This window comes from Amphiprion ocellaris, chromosome 13 (assembly GCF_022539595.1).
Source record: "Amphiprion ocellaris isolate individual 3 ecotype Okinawa chromosome 13, ASM2253959v1, whole genome shotgun sequence".
NCBI classification, from domain to species: Eukaryota; Metazoa; Chordata; class Actinopteri; family Pomacentridae; genus Amphiprion; species Amphiprion ocellaris.
The window spans coordinates 2,461,013-2,480,559 of NC_072778.1; the positions used below are offsets into that span (position 1 = coordinate 2,461,013).

Below are 19,547 nucleotides of genomic sequence, written 5' to 3' on the forward strand. Positions count from 1 at the left end.
ATTTCCTGTTTGTTTGCTTGCTTTCTGTTTTGTTCTTGCATGTAGAACAACACTACATCAACCAATAAAGGCAAAATTTTCTCAAAAACACAGTTTGTGGTAATACAATAAATAAATAATGGAGAATTCATTGTTTTTTCACATTCAGTTTGGTAAAGTGAGGCTGCTTCTTAAGGAGTTTGGACTACAGTGATGCATTCAAGCGAAATCTGGGACGTTACGAATTCAGAAAGTCTATATCCAGCAAAAAAAAAGAAAACTATACATTAAAATTCAAGACTGAAATGTCTCTTGATAAATCAAAGCTCTGATATACCAACTCAAAGATTAGTTTTTGTGATTCAATATTGTGAAATGCTAAAATATGATTGTCCCCAGGTGGTGGTTAATTCAAAGAGATTTTTGTTTATCAGATTGATTTAAAAACTGTTCAGGTACATGAAGCATATTTAAACCTATTGCAATACATACATGAACAAATTTCCTATAAACCTAATGGTATAAATGAAGGATTGAAGACAGATATAACAGACAAAAATGTATAAATGAAGAAACAAATGCAATCTATTTTTTCAAAATATACTATATCATAAAAATCATACCTAATGAATAGGTAAACAGAATAAAAGCCAGACTAATGTGATAAGCTTGCATGTCGTAATAATGAGGAAATATGATGTCTTATAATAACATATAATTTGATACAACATCTTTTCTTGTTATAGTGTGAAAACAGCTTGTTAAAATGTGAAAATATCTTATTATAACAATAAAATATCTCATCCTAGCATGAAAATAACACCTGGCGACCTGATAATATCTTGTTAAAATGTAAAAATGTCTGGTTATAATATGAAGCTATCATTATATCCTGAAAATATCTCGTGAAAATGTAAAAATGTCTGGTTATAACAATAAAATATCTCATCTTAGCAGGAAAATAACACCTGTCGACCTGATAATATCTTATTTAATATAAAGTAGTGTGTCAAGTGTCAACTGGTTTACTACAATATTTTCACAAATGACTTTCAATTTAAATTTTAACTCAGTTGTATATATAACCTTTAGAAGAAGCTTTCTCTAAAAATCCTTGTAAAAACTTGTTGAAAGTGACAAGAAAATTGTCCAAAATGACTCAAAACTTGTCCAAAATGATTTGAAACTTGTCCAAAATGACTCGAAAATTGTCCGAAATTACAGAAAATTAGTCCAGAATGTCATGTCCTAAATGACTCGAAGATTAGGTTTACCACAATGTCTTCATAAATAACTTTCAATTTCAATTTTACTCAATTGTATATATAATATTTTAGAAGAATCTTTCTGTAGAAATGCCATGTGGTGTTTGGTTGTTGACGGTTATGTTGCTTTTAGGCCTGAAAACAGCAACAAAAAAACCCGTAAACTATTATACAAAAAGTCCCGCAATTATATATCGGTCCCTTTTTGTTGTATTTGTGAAACGAGAGGAAAGACATAGTTTCCGACGCTCCGCTGCCATAGATTATGAATGGGTCGTTTAGTCCATGAAGGCAGCGCGGCGGCTCGTCCAATCAGGAGCGAGGACAGAGTGACGCTGCAGATGTAAACAAACAGAGGCAGCGCGGCCATTACAGTTCCTCAGAGTTCCTCAGAGTTCTCCGTTTGGATCCTCCGCCGTCGAACAAATCAGGTATTTCCGCCACAAAAACACCGCGTTTCCTTTTCTTACACTCATGTAGCGTCGCCGAATGCTTGTGGAGGCGTTTTGTGTCGCTGTGTTTCGTTGTTGTCGCCATGTTTCGCTATAAAAACGTCGTTAGCCCGCTGCTATTGTTGTCTGACTGTCAGCGGCCATCACAGCGGCCGCAGCTGCCAGCTTCACCCTCACATTCCTCCCGTTTGCCCCCCGCCAGGGTCGCACCCCGGGCCGCACCGATCCGTCCGCCGGAGAGAAGGGACATGAAAGACCCGAGCATCAGCAACGCCGCCCCGAACATGACGATCAGCAACGAGGTGATTCTGAGCAACCAGTTTAACAACGAGGACGACCCGTTCGCAGAGTACATGTGGATGGAGAACGAGGAGGAGTTCAACAGACAGGTGAGGAGATAGAAAACAGAACAGACAGGTGAGGAGATAGAAAACAGAACAGACAGGTGAGGAGATAGAAAACAGAACAGACAGGTGAGGAGATAGAAAACAGAACAGACAGGTGAGGAGATAGAAAACAGAACAGACAGGTGAGGAGATAAAAAACAGATAGGTGAAGAGTTCAAAAACTGACAGGTGATAAGATAAACATACAGGTGAGGAGAAAATCAATATATAAAGGTAATTTAAAGGTTTAAAACTGTTAAAAATCAACCTACAAAGGCAATTTAAAGGTGAAAATCCATCTACAACGGTAATTTAAAGGTTTAAAACAATCAAAAATATGCCTACAAAGGTAATTTAAATGTTTGAAATCGTTATAAATCTACCTACAAAGGCAATTTAAAAGTGAAAATCCACCTACAAAGGTAATTTAAAGGTTTAAAAAACAGACAGGTGAGTAGTTAAAAAAACAGACAAGTGAGGAGTTTAATAGACAGGTGAGGATCAAGGTTGCAACGCACCTGGTTTGCAAGTAGAAAATGATACCTAAAAACTATGGTTTTAGACAGATCAGAAGGTGATAAATAGACAGGTGAGGACTTTAAAAACAGGTGAGAAATGTAACAGACGTGATGAGTTCAAAAACGGACAGGTAAGGAGTAGGAGTTCAATAGACAGGTGAGGAGATAAAAAAAACAGGCAGATGAGGAGTTTTGAAACAGGTGGGCAAGGAGTTTAACAGGTGAGGAGTTAAAAAACAGACGGCTGAGGATCAAGGTTGTGGCGCACCTGGTTTGCAGGTAGGAACTGATACCTGGAAACTATGGTTTTTAGACGAATGAGTATTAGATAAATAGACAGGTGAGGAGTTCAACAGACAGGTGAGGATCAGGGCTGTGGCGTACCTTTGCAGGTAGAAATTGATACCTGAAAATTTTGATTTTATAGGTCAGACAGAATCAGTTTCCAACGCCACACAAACACAGACTCTTAAGGTGGAAATCTGCTGTTACACATTAAAAGGAAATTCTGAGTCAAACCTGAGTTTTCTTTACGCTAAAATCTGCAAACACAGAATCTAACTGACTTTCTTAGATGAAAATCTGGTGTTAAAAGGAAGCTACACTTTCAAACTGAGTTGTTTTATTTGGAAAATGAGGTTGTTATATACTAACTGAGTTTTAAGGTGGAAGTGTGACGTTTGATGCTCAGACCAAATACAAATGACACCACAGACTGTTTAAACACGCAAGAACAGAGTTTTTGAGATGGAAATCTGCTGCTTTGGCTGCATATTAAAGGAAAATTACACCTAGAATCTTACTTGTTTTTACTTGAATAGTGCAGTTAGCATCAATAAATACATGAAGCAAACTTTATAAGATGGAAATCTGGTATTTTTAGTGCTCGGTTTAAGGATACGTTCCACCCAGAGAGCCGAGGTCTGTGTGAACTAACAGAGAAGCGGCTTCTTAAGCTGGAATTCAGGTCAAGTGGTGACCTGATTGTGTAACCAGCTGACAGTGTTGGTCAACAGAAATAAGGGGGTGGCTGTCTTTGTATCCTGTTGGGAGTTTCCATGAAGATATTTTTACTTTTGCAGAAACACGCTGAGGCAGTAAAACAATGTTTTAAAAATACATGAAAGGCAAACATTAAACCTGATTTAACACTAGAGCTGCAACAAGTAATCGATTAACGTCCAACTATTAAACTCATCTCCACCTATTCCTGTCACTGATTTATCAACTTAAGTCATTTTTAGAATAAGAATAGTCTTAATTCTGTGACTGCAGCTTCTTATATGTGAATATTTAAATTTTTTCCCTCCTCTGTAACAGTTAAATGACCAGACGTTGGTCAGTTTAGACTTTGGGAAACACTGATCGACGTTTTTCACCATTTTACAGACAAAAGCTAATCGATTCATCCAGAAAACAATACACAATGGAAATCATTGTTAGTCGCAGGGAAAACATAGTCGAACACCTGTGCTCTGACTGCATATTTCATCTTAAAACTGAATATTCGGGGTACTATTTCAGTGAGCTTTGACTCAGTTGCGACCAACAGTGGAAAATTCAGTGTTTTCAGGTTGAACTGCAGAACTACAAGACCCAAAATGACAAAAACAGGACACAAATGGGACCAACAACCACCAAATTGAAACAGAAAATGGCATAATTGAGAAACAAAACAGCACAAATGAGACACAAAGTAACGTACGCCGCGTTCAAAAGTTAGAAATGTCCTTATTTTTGATAGAAAACAGTTTTTTCAATCGTAGTGTAGGTCAACTTTAACTGTTTTAAAGCAACTTTAACTGCTTTGGAGCAACTTTAACTAATATAGAGCAACTTTAATATAGAGCAACATTAATTCAAATACACTACCGTTCAGAAGTTTGGGGTCACTCAGAAATGTCCTTATTTTTGAAAGAAAAGCTTTTTTTTATGAAGATCACGCTAAATGTATGATAAATCCTGTCTAGACATTGTTAATGTGGTAAATGACTATTTTAGCTGGAAACGGCTGATTTTTAATGGAATATCTCCATAGAGGTACAGAGGAACATTTCCAGCACCCATCACTCCTGTGTTCTAATGCTACATTGTGTTAGCTAATGGTGTTGAAAGGTTCATTGATGATTAGAAAACCCTTGTGCAATTATATTAGCACATGAATAAAAGTGTGAGTTTTCATGGAAAACATGACCCCAAATGAGACACAAAATGTCAAAAACAAGAATAAAAAGCGACATAATGAAACAAACTGACCTAAATGGGACACTAAAGTACCAAAAAAACAAGACAAGATTAAAAAAATGTCAAAATGTTGTGTTGTTGGGGTTGTAAACGGCCCTTGTATGTTCTGGTGGTCCAGGTGGAGGAGGAGCTGTGGGAGGAGGAGTTCATCGAGCGCTGCTTCCAGGAGATGCTGGAGGAGGAGGAGCAGTGGGAGTGGTTCATCCCGTCCAGAGACCTCCCCTCTCAGACCGTCAGCCAGCTGCAGGAGCAGATCGGCCTCCTGGTCCTGGACGCAGACGTCCACGCCGACGCCGACTTCGATGTTGTGGTGAGTTCCGTCTGCTTCAGACAGTCGGGAGCTGGAACGGTTGGACAAATTCATTGGTTTGGTCTGATCCAGTTTTGTTATGTCTAGTCCACCTTAGCTCCTCTCTGATTCTGCTCAGAGTTGTTCTGATCTGGTTTAGATCTGACCTGATCCAGTTAACGTCAGGTCTAGTTCGCTTAAGATCCACAACGGTAAAATTTAAAGTTCGCGTGATATGGTTTAGAGTTGGTTTGATCCAGTTTAAAATTAATTGATCTGGTTTAGCTCTGATTTGATCCAGTTACCATCAGGCCTAGTCTACTACGATCCACTTGGATCAAGATTAGGTTCAGTAGAAGTACAATTTTATCCAACCTGGTCTGGTTCATCTGGTCTGATAAGGTTAAGATGTGATTTGATCCAGTTCAACCCAGTTTTAACTGGCTTGAAGCTGGTCTGATTCAGTTTGTACTTAATTTTGATCCAGTTTGCTCTGTTTTGATCAGCTTCATATTTTGTCTGATCTGGTTTAGACCTACTTTAAATTTGTTTTTAGACATGCTCTAGTCCACTTTAGATCCTCTCTGATCCAGCTTAGAGTTTAAAGTTGGTCTGATCTGGTTTAGAGTTGGTCTAATCCAGTTTAAAGTGGATCTGATCTGGTTTAAAGTTGTTCCAATCTGGTTCTGATCTTGTGATAACCAATTTGATTCAGTTAGCTCTGGTTTAATCTGGTTTAGGGTTGGTCTGGTTTGCTCTAGAATTGATCTGTTCTGGTTTAGTTCTGGTCAGATCTGATTTGGATCCAGTCTGATCTAGTCAGTTCTGGTCAGATCTGGTTTAGAATTGGTCTGATCCAATTCAGAATTGTTTTTCTTTCTAGTTTAGATCTGGTTTCAATTAATTTTATCCAGCTAGCCCTTGTTTGATCTGATCCAGTTTTAGTTATGATATTGTTTATATCTGATCTTGATCTTGTCTGATCCATTTTGATCCAGCCAACTGTGGTCTGATCCGGTTTTGAATAGTTTTGATCTTGTTTAGATCTGATCTGGACTAGATCTAGTCTTATTCTTTTTCTTACTCTTTTTCTTCCTGTATGAACATGGTTCAGTCGGCAGCACGTTTGCTCGTAGTCCAACTGAATATTTCTTCAACATTTCATGACTGACTCAAACGGACGCTGAAGCTCTGTTTAGTGTTCTGATGCAACAAACTGTCAGTTTCAATGAGACAAAGACAGTCGATGATATTTTGGTGGACATTTGGTGTTGTTTACATGAGTTACCTGCCAGTTCTCGTGCTCTGATTCGTCCATTTTCCACTGCAGGAGCTTACAGGTCAAATTAAGGGCCCTGAACCTCTGAAGGTGTTCGGACTGCAGGAACCACCTCTGGGGAAAATAAAGCACCGACTCCAGGGTTGCTGCTTCGAAACATCTTGGAGTTTCTTGTAGTCGAAGCTGTTGGATCCGACAATGAAAACAGAAAGACTGAAAGAGCCAATTAGGTCACGCTTTCGTTCTTCCTCTTCTTGTTCTTCTCTTCTCCAGGTGAACAGCAGTCTGAATCCCAACGCCAAGGAGTTCACTCCGGGCATCCAGAAACATGTCATGTGACCCTGCCTGGCTCCGCCCCCTACCCCAGTCCGCACTGTGACATCGTCGACAAGATGTCTGCCGTATTTTCCAGCTGCCACTCGACCTTCAGCCTGACGTGTTGCCAAAGTTCTGCGCTCGCACGTGTTCAAGTTCAGAATTCTTCCTGTTACTGCGACCTTCCACCCGTCTGTCTGTGGAAACTCTCTGAATGTAAATCAGCTGAGAGGAGTGTTTGTGTTCACGTTAAACTCAGAACAAACTGCTCTGCTGTCTCCACACTCACCTTCAGCTTTTATTTGCACTTTTCTTTTATAGAACCTGAGATCAAACCGTGTGCTCGCGTTTTATTTGATCGCCTTTAGCGCCGCCTCCCGTCGAAAAGCACTTTTCTGCTCGTTTGGTTTTACTGTGTTAGTTCAGAGTCTGGTCCAGTTCAGAGGAGGTCTGGTCTAGTTTAGTTCCACTCTGATCCAGTTCACGTCATGTTTAGTCCACTGTAGATCCACTCTGGTCCAGTCTAGATGTCGTCTAATCCACTATTATTCAGTTTAGATTTGGTCTAATCCACTATTATCCAGTTTAGGTCAAGTTCAGTTTTGATCTGGTCAGTTTGGTCTGATCTGGTTCAGAGTTGGTAGATCAGCTCTGATTCAGTTTTGTTTGGTCTAATCCAGTTTGATCCAATTTACATGTTTAATCCACTATTATCCAGTTTAGGTCAAGTTCAGTTTTGATCTGGTCAGCTCTGGTCTGGTTTAAATCCAGTCTGATCCAGTCTTAGGTCTTGATCAGCTCTTTCGTTTGATCTAATCCTGTTTGTCCTGTTTAGATATAGTTCAATCCAGTTTGATCCAGGTTAGAGTTGGCTTAATCCAGTTTGATCCCATTTATATTTAGTCCAAACAAGTTTAGATCCAGTTAGCTCTGGTTTGATCCAGATCAGAGTTGGTCTGATCTAGTTTAGATCTGCCCGGTCCGGTTTACATCAGGTCTTGTTTGTAGATCCACTCTGATCAAGTTTGGGTTTGGTACAGACTGAGCCATCCTAATCTGGTTCATCTGTTCCTATTTAGATGTGGTCTATACCTGCTACTCCCAGTTAAATCCAGTATAAAGCTGGTCAGATCCACACTGATTAGGTGTAGATTTAGTTTTACTCCATTTGATCCAGTCAGCTCTAGCCTAACCAGGTTTTGAGCTTGTTTGAATCTGTTATTTGCACAGTATAGTCCACTTTAGAACCACTCAAATCCAGTTTAGAACCACTCAGATCCACTTTAGAACCACTCAAATCCAGTTTAGATCCAGTCTGATCCAGTTTCGAGCTGTTCTGGTCCGGTTTAGACCCACTCAGATCCTGTTTAGATCCAGTCTGATCCTGTTTAGATCCGGTCTGATCCAGTTTAGACCCACTCAGATCCAGTTTAGACCCAGTCTGATCCAGTTTCGAGCTGTTCTGGTCCAGTGAGACCTGCTAGTTTTGGTGTTTGGTTTGGTTCCTTTGTGTTTCTCCCTGCTGGCCCTCCGACTCGTCGTTGCTGCCTCATTAACTGATGTCGTGTTGACTTTTTTCTAAATGCACAGAAAGTACTGTATAAAAAGTCATATAAAGAAAAAACAATGTTAAAAAAAATCTATTTTTTCTTAAACTACTTGAAAATAAATGTTTATGGAGAAAAAGTAAATTACTGTTTTGTGTTTGAACCCTTTGTTGATTAGCTAAAATCGTTATGTCAAGAATCAATCAAGGCTGTTTCTCAAAGGTTTTGTTCACTTTAATTACATCTTAAGAATGAACTGTAGAAATGTTAGGTAATTATATGGAACTCTATTTTATCCAGCTTTTGCAGGAAGAACACATCTGAGTTCTTGTAAAAACTGACAATTTTACATCCATTTAGGCATCACTATCTGAAGACTAAATCTGCTTTGTGTAAATTTTCTCTACAACCAACTTTGAGCATCAGTATTATGGGATGTATCATAGTGTGAATGACATAGAATCATAGAAACAATCATTTGTACCCTGGATGTGTTTTTGTTTTCTGATAATTCACCAGAGAACTTTCAAGGCTCATATCAGCATGTGTGGTAGGTTGTCAGAACAATTAGAGACAATGAAAGATCATTTTTACCTACTTTAGATACCAGGATCATCTTCTAGACCTAATTCCTTTTGTATCTAAATAATTTCTAATATGGTGTTATTTTAACACTTACGAATATGTAAACGACCGATTTCCATGGAATCACCTATAAGTGTGCAGCTAAAATAGTAAATAAGAGTGAGAGGTAATCATGAAGAATGTAAGGATTCATAAATACAGCAGGGCTGTCGGTGTGGATGTCAATGTTCCAGTTGTCCAGCAGAGGGCGGACAAACACTTATAATGGACCTAAAAGAGTGTTGGAGCTCCTTAGAATGAGAGATGCTGCAGCTCAGAAACACCACAAACTGGACCTTTACTAACTCTAACAGCTGAGTGTGTGCATGAACTTCATGTTGTCTTGACATGTTGTTAGTTATTCAACTCTGCATTTGGTTTGTCGATGCTCAGAGGGAGTTCCAAGTTTCAGCAGCTGAGATGTTAGAGACTGTTCATCCAACAACTGCTGTCTGTTCTTCACCGGTCAAAGCTTTATGGAGACAAAGAGAAAGACTCTGTTGGAAAAAGTTCGTATTAAATCTGGACTAGAGTTCGTCAGAAGACATGTGGAGACTCTGAAGTCACCTGGAAGAAGGTTCTTTGTTCTGAGGGGACTAAAAAGCAACACACTAGATGCTGTTTGTTGGACACCACACACTGAACATCATCACAAACACTCCATCCCCACTGTGAAGCATGGTGGCAGCATCATGATGTGAAGCATGGAGGTGGCAGCATCATGATGTGAAGCATGGTGGTGGCAGCATCATGATGTGAAGCATGGTGGTGGCAGCATCATGATGTGAAGCATGGTGGTGGCAGCATCATGATGTGAAGCACGGTGGTGGCAGCATCATGATGTGAGGCACGGTGGCGGCAGCATCATGGTGTGAAGCATGGAGGTGGCAGCGTCATGATGTGAAGCATGGTGGTGGCAGCGTCATGATGTGAAGCATGGTGGTGGCAGCATCATGATGTGAGGCACGGTGGTGGCAGCATCATGGTGTGAGGCACGGTGGCGGCAGCATCATGGTGTGAAGCATGGAGGCGGCAGCATCATGATGTGAAGCATGGGGGCGGCAGCATCATGATGTGAAGCATGGAGGTGGCAGCATCATGATGTGAAGCATGGTGGTGGCAGCATCATGATGTGAAGCATGGTGGTGGCAGCATCATGATGTGAAGCATGGTGGTGGCAGCATCATGATGTGAGGCATGGTGGCGGCAGCATCATGGTGTGAAGCATGGAGGTGGCAGCGTCATGATGTGAGGCATGGTGGTGGCAGCATCATGATGTGAGGCATGGTGGTGGCAGCATCATGATGTGAGGCATGGTGGTGGCAGCATCATTGATGTTCCTCAGCAGCAGGTCCTGGAAGGCTTGTAAAGGTAGAGGGTAAATGAATGCAGTAAAGTGTAAATAAATCCTGGAGGACAACCTGAAGAGAACTGAGACTTGGAGAAGATTTGTTTTCCATAAAACAGTCATAACAACAACAAGGAGAAAGTTCTGGAGGCTGAGTCAGAGTCCAACTGATTTGAATCTGTGGCTGTGAATACTTGTAGGTCCTGCTGTAGGCCAGCCTGCTGTTGGAATTCTCCTTTTGATGAAACAGGATTCTGGTCTGGTGTCATTTCTTTGATTGGTTTCACCTGACGAGTCCCAGGTTTATTCAGATCAGGTTCTTGCTCTTGTACGGATCCTATTCTGTGACCGTGGATTAACGGAGTGTTCTTTGGGGTGAGAAGTGACCCCCCACTCTTCAGCAGGCCTGAAGCTCAGAGGGTTAATATCACCTCGGTTCACAAAAGCTTCCTGTGAGGCGACGCTGAGACAACAAAGAGCTCTTATCTCCGGACTGAAGAGGGATTCTCTCTTTTCTGTCCGTCTCTCTCGACTCCCTTTTGACGGCAGCACTTGTGTTTTCTGCCTGGTGCTCAGAGGTGACTGACCTGCTGGGAAAAGACGTGTCAGATGATGTGTTCAAGCCACCGGATTAGAGCCCACAAGGGGAGCCTGGATCCAGATCTTGTCCCTGTATGATGGTCTGCAGCTTCAGGACCACGGTTCTAGGACCGTCGCTGAGTTGGATAAAGTCAGTTACTCATGGTTTTAAAGGTTTATTCTACCCCAAAATACTACTTTCTGTACAAATATTTATAGTTTTAAAGCTTCAATCGACGAAAAATACTACTTCCTGTCTAAGTATTTATAGTTTTAAAGGTTTATTCTACCCAAAAATACTACTTTCTGGCCAAGTATTTATAGGTTTAAAGGTTTTTTCTACCAAAAATGCTACCTTCTGGCCAAGTATTTATAGTTTTAAAGGTTTATTCTGCCAAAAATACAACTTTCTGTCCAAGTTCTTGAAGTTTTACAGGTTTATTTCAACCTAATACTACTTTATGTCCGAGCCTTTGTAGTTTTAAAGCTTCAATCGATTCACAATACAACTTTTCATCCAACTATTTATAGTTTCTTCTACCAAAAATACTGCTTTCTGTCCAAGTCTTCATAGTTTTAAAGATTTTTTTTCACCCAAAAAAACTATTTTCAAGCTTGTTGCAGTAGTTTTGCATTTCTTTGTCATCATTTTGTGTTTTTTTTGCAGTAGTTTTATGTCTCATTGTGGTCATTTTGCATCACTTTGCAACATTTTTAGATGTTTTGCATATTTCTGCAGGTATTTTGCATCTTTTGTAATTATTTTGCGCTTTTTTGCAGTTGTTTTGTGTTTTTTCATAGTCATTTTGCGTGTTTGATATATAAAGATATTCAAATGTCTTTTAAATGCATTTTGTACTTTCCCTATTGTAGCACTTTGAGATTTTGTATGTAAAGTGCATTATAAATTAAAGGCATTATTATTTATTATTATTATTATTATTATTATTATTATTATTATTATTATTATTATTATTATTATTATTATTATTATTATTCAGTTTATTGTCAAAAAAGGAGGAAAGAAATCGGAAACATTCACATTAAAATCACAGGGTTTTATTCAAAGTGATTTGTGAAATCCGTGTTCAGATATTTGTGGGTTGTTGTTGTTTTGTGGGTCAGCTGACGGTGGATGAGGGGTGGGAGTCGGGGGGTCACGATATGTTGGAGATTAGCTATTTAACAACAGAGATTCATTGTTTGCTCGTGTTGCTGAGCGAATCTGCAAACCTACATAAGAGACAAAGGCGGATTCATTAGTTGAGACTGACAGACCCAGTTTACGGCGCTGACGCAGGGTTAAACTTCACTTTCTGGAGCTTTTCTTTCATTCATGCAAGCAACCATCCGAGCAGCTCGCTGGGTTCCCCTCCTGCCAACCGTCCAATAAGAGCCCAGTAATCCTGCCGATGACCTTGCTTTGTCACGCGAGCTCTCAGAGTGTGTGTGGCGGCAGAACAAAACAAAACGTGCCGAGACAAAAAGGGAAAAAGCTCGCATTAAATCCAGCACACTGCTCATCTATACTGCGACCTCCGACCTCTGCAGGGAGCCCAGGCCTCCCCTCCTTCTCCTTCTCCTCCTTCTTCTTCTTCTTCTACTTCTTCTTCTTCTCCTCCTCCTACTCCTTCTTCTTCTTCTTCTTCTTCTTCTTCTCCTCCTCCTCCTCCTCCTCCTACTCCTACTCCTCCTTCTTCTTCTCCTCCTCCTCCTCCTCCTCCTACTCCTTCTTCTTCTTCTACTTCTTCTTCTTCTTCACCTCCTCCTCCTACTCCTTCTTCTTCTTCTTCTTCTTCTTCTTCACCTCCTCCTCCTACTCCTTCTTCTTCTTCTACTTCTTCTTCTTCTTCACCTCCTCCTCCTACTCCTTCTACTTCTTCTTCTTCTCCTCCCCCTCCTCCTCCTCCTCCTTCTTCTTCTTCTGCTACTTCTTCTTCTTCTACTACTTCTGCTTCTTCTTCTTCTTCTTCTACTTCTTCTTCTTCTCCTCCCCCTCCTCCTTCTTCTACTTCTTCTTCTTCTACTACTACTTCTGCTTCTTCTTCTACTTGTTCTTCTTCTTCTCTTCCTCCTCCTCCTCCTCCTCCTCCTACTCCTACTCCTCCTTCTTCTTCTCCTCCTCCTCCTCCTACTCCTTCTTCTTCTTCTTCTTCTTCACCTCCTCCTCCTACTCCTTCTTCTTCTTCTACTTCTTCTTCTTCTTCACCTCCTCCTCCTACTCCTTCTACTTCTTCTTCTTCTCCTCCCCCTCCTCCTCCTCCTCCTTCTTCTTCTTCTGCTACTTCTTCTTCTTCTACTACTTCTGCTTCTTCTTCTTCTTCTTCTACTTCTTCTTCTTCTCCTCCCCCTCCTCCTCCTTCTTCTTCTGCTACTTCTTCTTCTTCTCCTCCCCCTCCTCCTCCTCCTCCTTCTTCTTCTGCTACTTCTTCTTCTACTACTACTTCTGCTTCTTCTTCTACTTGTTCTTCTTCTTCTCCTCCTCCTCCTCCTCCTTCTTCTACTTCTTCTTCTTCTGCTCCTTCAGGTTTTTAGAAGCTATACTATCCAGGTGCCAAATACTGTTTTCTGTCGCATGACTTCTACTTTCAAAAGTTTTCTCCAATCAAAATACTCTAAAACATCCTCAATGAATTCAGTCAGATCAACCTGTCTTTTTGGGTTTACTTGATCTACATACGGTGGGTATAAAAAGTGTTCAGACTCCCTTAAACTTTTTACTCTGTTATATTGCAGCCATTTGCTAAAATCATTTAAGTTCATCTTTTTCCTCATTAATGTACACACAGCAGTCCATATTGACAGAAAAACACAGAATTGTTGACATTTTTGCATTATTATCTAGGTTTTGGCATTTTGGTGCATTAATATCTAAGTTTTTGACACTTGTTGAGTTAATATCCAAGTTTATTGTCATGCCTGCTGCTGCAGGCTCTGAGTAGGGCCTTTTTCCCCTCCTTTCTGTTTTCCTTATTAGGTGTGCTTGATACAGAGGCTGCAGCGGCAGGTGACGACAATCTGTAATCAGCAAACAGCAGAAGTGTGAATAGGTGGATCAGAGACAATCACTACAATATAACCAGACGCCACTCATCACTCTACGCTGGACTGTGAATGAAACTAGTCAGTCTCTGACTTATTCAATCCTGCCTCTGTTTAATGAAGAGCCTCAGTAACCTATAGTTCTGTTTCTCCCTGGTCTGCACCACCACCTGCTTGTGCCCACTTGTTCCTGCTTCCTGGACTCACCTGGATTCCACCACTTGCCAGTCCACCATTCTCTGTTCACAGCCAGCTTCCCCTCCTGGATAATCACCTGGTTCATCTATTTCTCCCTCTGCCATCTCTGACTACTTCCCCCTTCTCATGCCTGCTGTTGCAGCCCCACACCAAGCCCACTCCAAACCACTCCACCCTCAAAGTTATTCCCCCGGGTCACCAGACTCCCCTGAACCTATGCTGTTAGATAAGTCTCAATCCGTGCATTTCCAGACTAGCAGTTGTTCTTGTATTGTTTTCTGTAAGGTAGAATAGTTGAGTTCTCCCTGTGAGTGTTTTTACTCTTTCCTTTGTGCCTGGTACGCCAGCTTTGCTCATTACTTTGTATTCTAGTTCAGGTTAGTATAGTCATCCTAGTATTCTGCAGATAGATATTCTGAGTATCTCTGTGAATGTAGTCACTCTTGCATTTATTTGCATAACTCATTTTTTTTGGGTCTTGTTGCCCTGTTTCCGTTACCCACATTTGTATTCCGAGTTTCCTAAACCGTTTAGTTTCTCTTTCCTACCAAGGTTTTACCTGCAGTAGGTTAGTTATCTTGTTCTGAAGAATTTCCTTTGTATAGTCCACCAGCCTCTAGAGGCACTATTGAGTCATCCGTGTCTGTTAACACCTGTATTCAGATTCCTCTTCCAGGTCAGTCTTGTAGTTGCAACTTTTTGCCTTGTAAATAAAACTGCTGATTTTTCATCTGCTCATCTCCCATTTCCTGCATCTGAGCCTCACAGAAACCGTAACATTTATTGATGTTTTAGTGCATTAATATCCATCTGTTGAAACTTTAATGTGGGATTTTTGACATTTTGATGCATTAATATCTACATTTTTGACATTTGTTGGGTTAATATCCAGATTTATTTATGGTTCAATGCATTAATATTTAAGTTTCTGCCATTTTTGGTGCATTATTATCTAGGTTTTGGTGGATTAAGACCTAAATGTTTGACACTTGTTGGGTTAATGTCCAAGTTTGATGATGCTTCAGTGCATTAATATCCATCTGTTGACACTTTAATGTCGAAGTTTTTGTCATTTTGGTGCATACATATCTAAGTTTTTGACAGTTGTTGGGTTAATATACAAGTTTATTGATGTTTCAATGCATTAATATCCAGGTTTTGACACTTTGTGTGTGTGTTTTTTTTTAATGTTTTGCTGCATTAATATCAAAGTTTTTGTCATTTTGGTGCATTAACATTAAAATAGTTGATGCCTGGTGGGTTGATATCCAAATTTATTGATGTCTCATAGCATTAATATCCAAGTTTTCACACTTTGTGTTATCTAGGCTTTTGGATGTTTTGATGTGTTAATGTCCAAATTTTTGGATGTTTTGGTGCAATAATTACCTGGATGTTTGTCTTTTGGTGCAATAATATTGATATTTTTATGTTTTGGCACTTTGATGAGTTAATATTCAGGTTTTAGACATTTTGATGGATTTACATCCAGTTTTTTGTTGTCTTGCTGTGCTGCTATGCAGGTTTTAACATTTTGGAACAATAGCGTACAGGTGTTTTTAGCTGTAATTTTGCTGAAACAACAAACCTAATGGTGAACTTTTGCTCAGCGCTTTAAACGTGTGTTTACATTCTCTCTCTCCAGTCCTAATTGCCTCGGTCCACCACTCTCTGCAGATGTCTCGCTCCTTAATTTGCGTAGAGAGCAACAATCAGCCCCATCTGTCCCAGTTTTTACTTTCCTCCTCCTCCCCCTGAAAAATCACCTCTGCGCCCCCCTCCCCTCCACTAAATCTCCTTAGTAAGCCCACCACCCTCTCCTCCTCCCGTACACAACCTTGTCAGTGGTGTGGGGATTGAAAGCCAATCAAAAAGCTATAGAAGAGTGCTTTGGTGTGCAGGGACACAATCGTGGGGCCGGGCTGAGGCCCCCCCACCAGCCCTGTGTTTGGGGGCTGCAGGGTCCCGACAGCCGCTATGAAAGAGGCTCAGGCCAGGAGAAACTGGGACAGATGGGAGGACTCGGAGGGAGGAATAATCACAGCATCCTCCTCCGTCCATCCGTCCATCCATCCGTCCACTCTGACATTCACATCCAAGTTTTTGACACTTTTGGTGCATCAACATCCAGGTTTCTGACACTCTGGTGTGTTGTTATCTAGGTTTCTGATACTTTGTTGGGTGAATATCCAAGATTTTGGTTTTTCAGTGCATTAATATCCAGATTATTGACACTTTGTTGCATTATTATCTAGGTTTCTGATACCTGAATGCATCACAATCCAGATTGTTGACATTTTCATGAGTTATATCCAAGTTTTGACACTTTGGTGCATCAACATCTGATTCTTTGATGGGTTAAAATCCACGTTTTTGATGTTTCAGTGCATTATTATCCAAGGTTTTCATACTTTGGTGTATTATTATTCAATTTTTTCATACTCTGATGCATCAAAATCCAGGTTTTTGACATTTTTGTGTGTTAATATCTAAGTGTTTGATGCTTTGGTCCCTTAATATCCAGGTTTTTGAAACTTTGATGGGTTATTATACAAATTTTTGATCATTAACTGCATTAATATCCACATTTTCGACATTTTGATGCATCAACATCCAGGTTTATGACACTTTGGTCACTTATTATCCAGGTGTCTGATACTTTGTTGGGTGACTATCCAAGTTTTTGGTGTTTCAATGCATTAAAATCAAAATTTTTGACACTTTGCTGCATTATTATCTAGATTTCTGATACTTGGATGTATCAGTATCCAGGTTTTTGATGTTTTCCTGTGTTAATATCCAAGTTTTTGAAACTTTGTTGGGATATTATCAAAGTTTTTGATGTTTAATTGCATTAATATCCAGGTTTTGACATTTTGATGGGTCAATATCCAGCTTTATGAAAATGTTGCGCATTAACATCCGGTTTTTTGACACTTCAGTCCATTGCTGTCCAGGTTTCTGATACTTGTTTTACTATCAAAGCTTTTGATATTTCAGTGCATTCATATCCATGTTTTTGACACTTTGGTCCCGGTAAAGTCCGGGTTTATGATACTTTGATGGGTTAATATCAAAATTGTTCATGTTTCAGTGCATTATTATCCAGGTTTTTGAGTCTTACGTGCATTAATATCCATGGTATATCCATTTGACACTTTGCTAGGTTAGTATCAAGGTTTCTGATATGATGATACATCAAAATCCAGGTTTTTGACATTTTTCACACTTCGGTATGATAGTATCCAGGTCTTTGTCACTTTGATGGGTTAATATCCCAGTTTTCAGAGTTTCATTGCATTAATATTCAGGTTTTAGCACTTTGGTGTGTTTATATGAAGGTATATGGATTTTTTTGGTGCATTTTTCTACATTTAGTGCATTAATATCCTTTTATTTGACATATGGGGCTTTATTTTCTGGATTTCTGGCATTTTAATGCATTAATCACCAAGTTTTTTTCTACATTTTTATGTGTTGATGTCCAGGTTTCTGGCATGGTAGAAAGAGATTTGAGGACTTGGCGGTCAGAATAATGTTGGACTGAAACTACACAAGTTTAAACTCTCTGAACCCAAAACAGGTTATGTTTTGTGGCTCTTTTTGGTCGTTATATCTCCACATACTGCAGATATTTAATAATTTATATGTTTCCAGCCTCTCCAGACTTTTCCTCTCTCCTCTGCTCATCATCAGTAGAAAGCTCTTTCACCATGCTGGATGTATCTCCAACAACTTGCTGCTCTGTTCACTGTTTCTGAGCCGAGCTGCGTTTATTTTACTGATCCAGTAGGTTCTTGACAACTTCTCTTGTCGTTTTGTTTCTTTTTTGTCTCGCTGGAGTCGTTTTGTCTCGTTCTTTTTGCATTTTTGTGTGACTTTTCATCACATTTTTGATAACTTTGTGTCTCGTTTGTGTTGCTTTATATTCTTTCGTGTCTCATTTTTTTGTTGTTTTGTCTCATTTGTGCCATTTTGTGTGTTTGTTTTTGGACAGTTTTGTCCAGAGTCAAGAGGCAGTTGTTATGAGGAGAGACGAGGTTTTTGATTTTTTCCAGAATCTGGATAATGTTTTTGTCATTTCTTAAAATGAAGTATGTAGAAATGAAAAGGTTTTAATGACTAAACTCAGTTTTGATTAATTCTCCCAGATGATAAGTTCAAGGTTTGAAAGTTGAAAACCCTACAATTCTTTGTGTTTTTGCAGTTTCTAGCCGATAGATTGTCTGATTTAGTGACGTTTTTGAAAAGATAAAATGCTTTTAACAGCTGGTTTTGTATTTCAGGAGGTGGAGCGTCGGAGTGGAATGGAGACATGACGAAGCAGAAGGAAGAATCAGGTGCAGCTTCCGTTCTCCTCTGAGGACATTCCTGCAGGTTGGGGATGATTGATGCTCCTCAGCGAACATGTAAATCAGGTCATCTGGGGCAGGACTGATGGGGTGATTGATGGCGTCTTTAACAGAGAACACAATCCCACATGAGTCCCTCAGACTGGAGTGGTGCTTCTCTTTTGGAGCCTCTATCTGTGTTTTTACGCCTTTGTCTGAGCTCCCAAAGTGAACCATTGAGACGAGTGAGTCTTGTGTTCCCCTGCAGCCGCCTTTGTGAACCTCACAATGACCATTCAGCTCTGTTGGTGGTAGAGCTGCTTTTCATCTCCAAACATTGCAGCAGTGGAGCATGAGGCTGCGGAGAAGATCCTCCACAAAAACACGCCGGACACGAGGCCACGGAGACTCCAGGTTTAGCTGCAACTTTTCAGAGCCGAGAGATCACCTGTTGAGCTGCATTCAGAGCGCTTTGATGAACAGCCATTTGTTCCAGATGCTGAGGTCTGGATGCATGAAATTCTCTCTGATATGTTAAATTTATCTGAAGACAAAATCACCTGAATGGTGAGCTAAAAGTACACAGTTTATTTCGATCTGAACTCCAAATATTGTTGACAAGCATGAATGTTAAGATTTTATTGAAGATGCACAAAACGTGAGGCTTAATTAAAATAATTGTTTTTTTCACACAATGATGAGATACAAATTTACAATTTAATACACATTTAGCAAAAAAAAGAACAACAAAAATAAAGAATAGTGGTCTGACTCTTAGATATCATTTTTGTATCGCATGCATTATTATGAAAGAAACACAAAAAAATCTTTGGGATTAATAAAGTCTTATCTATAAATTCTGAAGAGTCACAAAACAACCACAAAGACACAAAAAAATTCTTTGGGATGAATAAAGTTTTGTCTCATATTTAAACCACAAAGACTCACAATGCAACCCCAAAGAGACACAAAACAACCACAAAGATTCACAAAAAAACCACAAAGAGGCAGAAAACAGCCACTTATTTAGATTTACTCAGACTGTCTGTGCAAATCATGAGTTTTGGATTCAAGATGTTTCTGACTCTAAGTGTTATTTTTGTTTCATCTGGTGACAGAAAACAGAGGAAGCAGGTTTAGACTGAAACCTG

At 39.8% G+C, this 19,547-nt stretch overlaps 1 protein-coding gene across 3 annotated transcripts; it reads left to right on the forward strand.

Annotated features, from left to right (window-relative positions):
• The first annotated feature begins 1,552 nt into the window (after positions 1–1,552).
• Positions 1,553–19,167, forward strand: LOC111569098 (polyadenylate-binding protein-interacting protein 2). Of its 3 annotated transcripts, none has more exons than XM_055016821.1 (4): positions 1,553–1,675; positions 1,899–2,085; positions 4,963–5,154; positions 18,352–19,167. In XM_055016821.1, the coding sequence occupies exons 2-4, from the start codon at positions 1,945–1,947 to the stop codon at positions 18,382–18,384; spliced, it is 366 nt and encodes a 121-aa protein (XP_054872796.1). In that variant the 5' UTR covers positions 1,553–1,675; positions 1,899–1,944; the 3' UTR covers positions 18,385–19,167. The 3 variants fall into 3 exon arrangements, with proteins under 3 accessions (XP_054872796.1, XP_054872795.1, XP_054872794.1); XM_055016820.1 differs by lacking the exon at positions 18,352–19,167 and adding an exon at positions 6,686–8,418; XM_055016819.1 differs by lacking the exon at positions 18,352–19,167 and adding an exon at positions 6,464–6,656.
• The last annotated feature ends 380 nt before the right edge of the window (positions 19,168–19,547 follow it).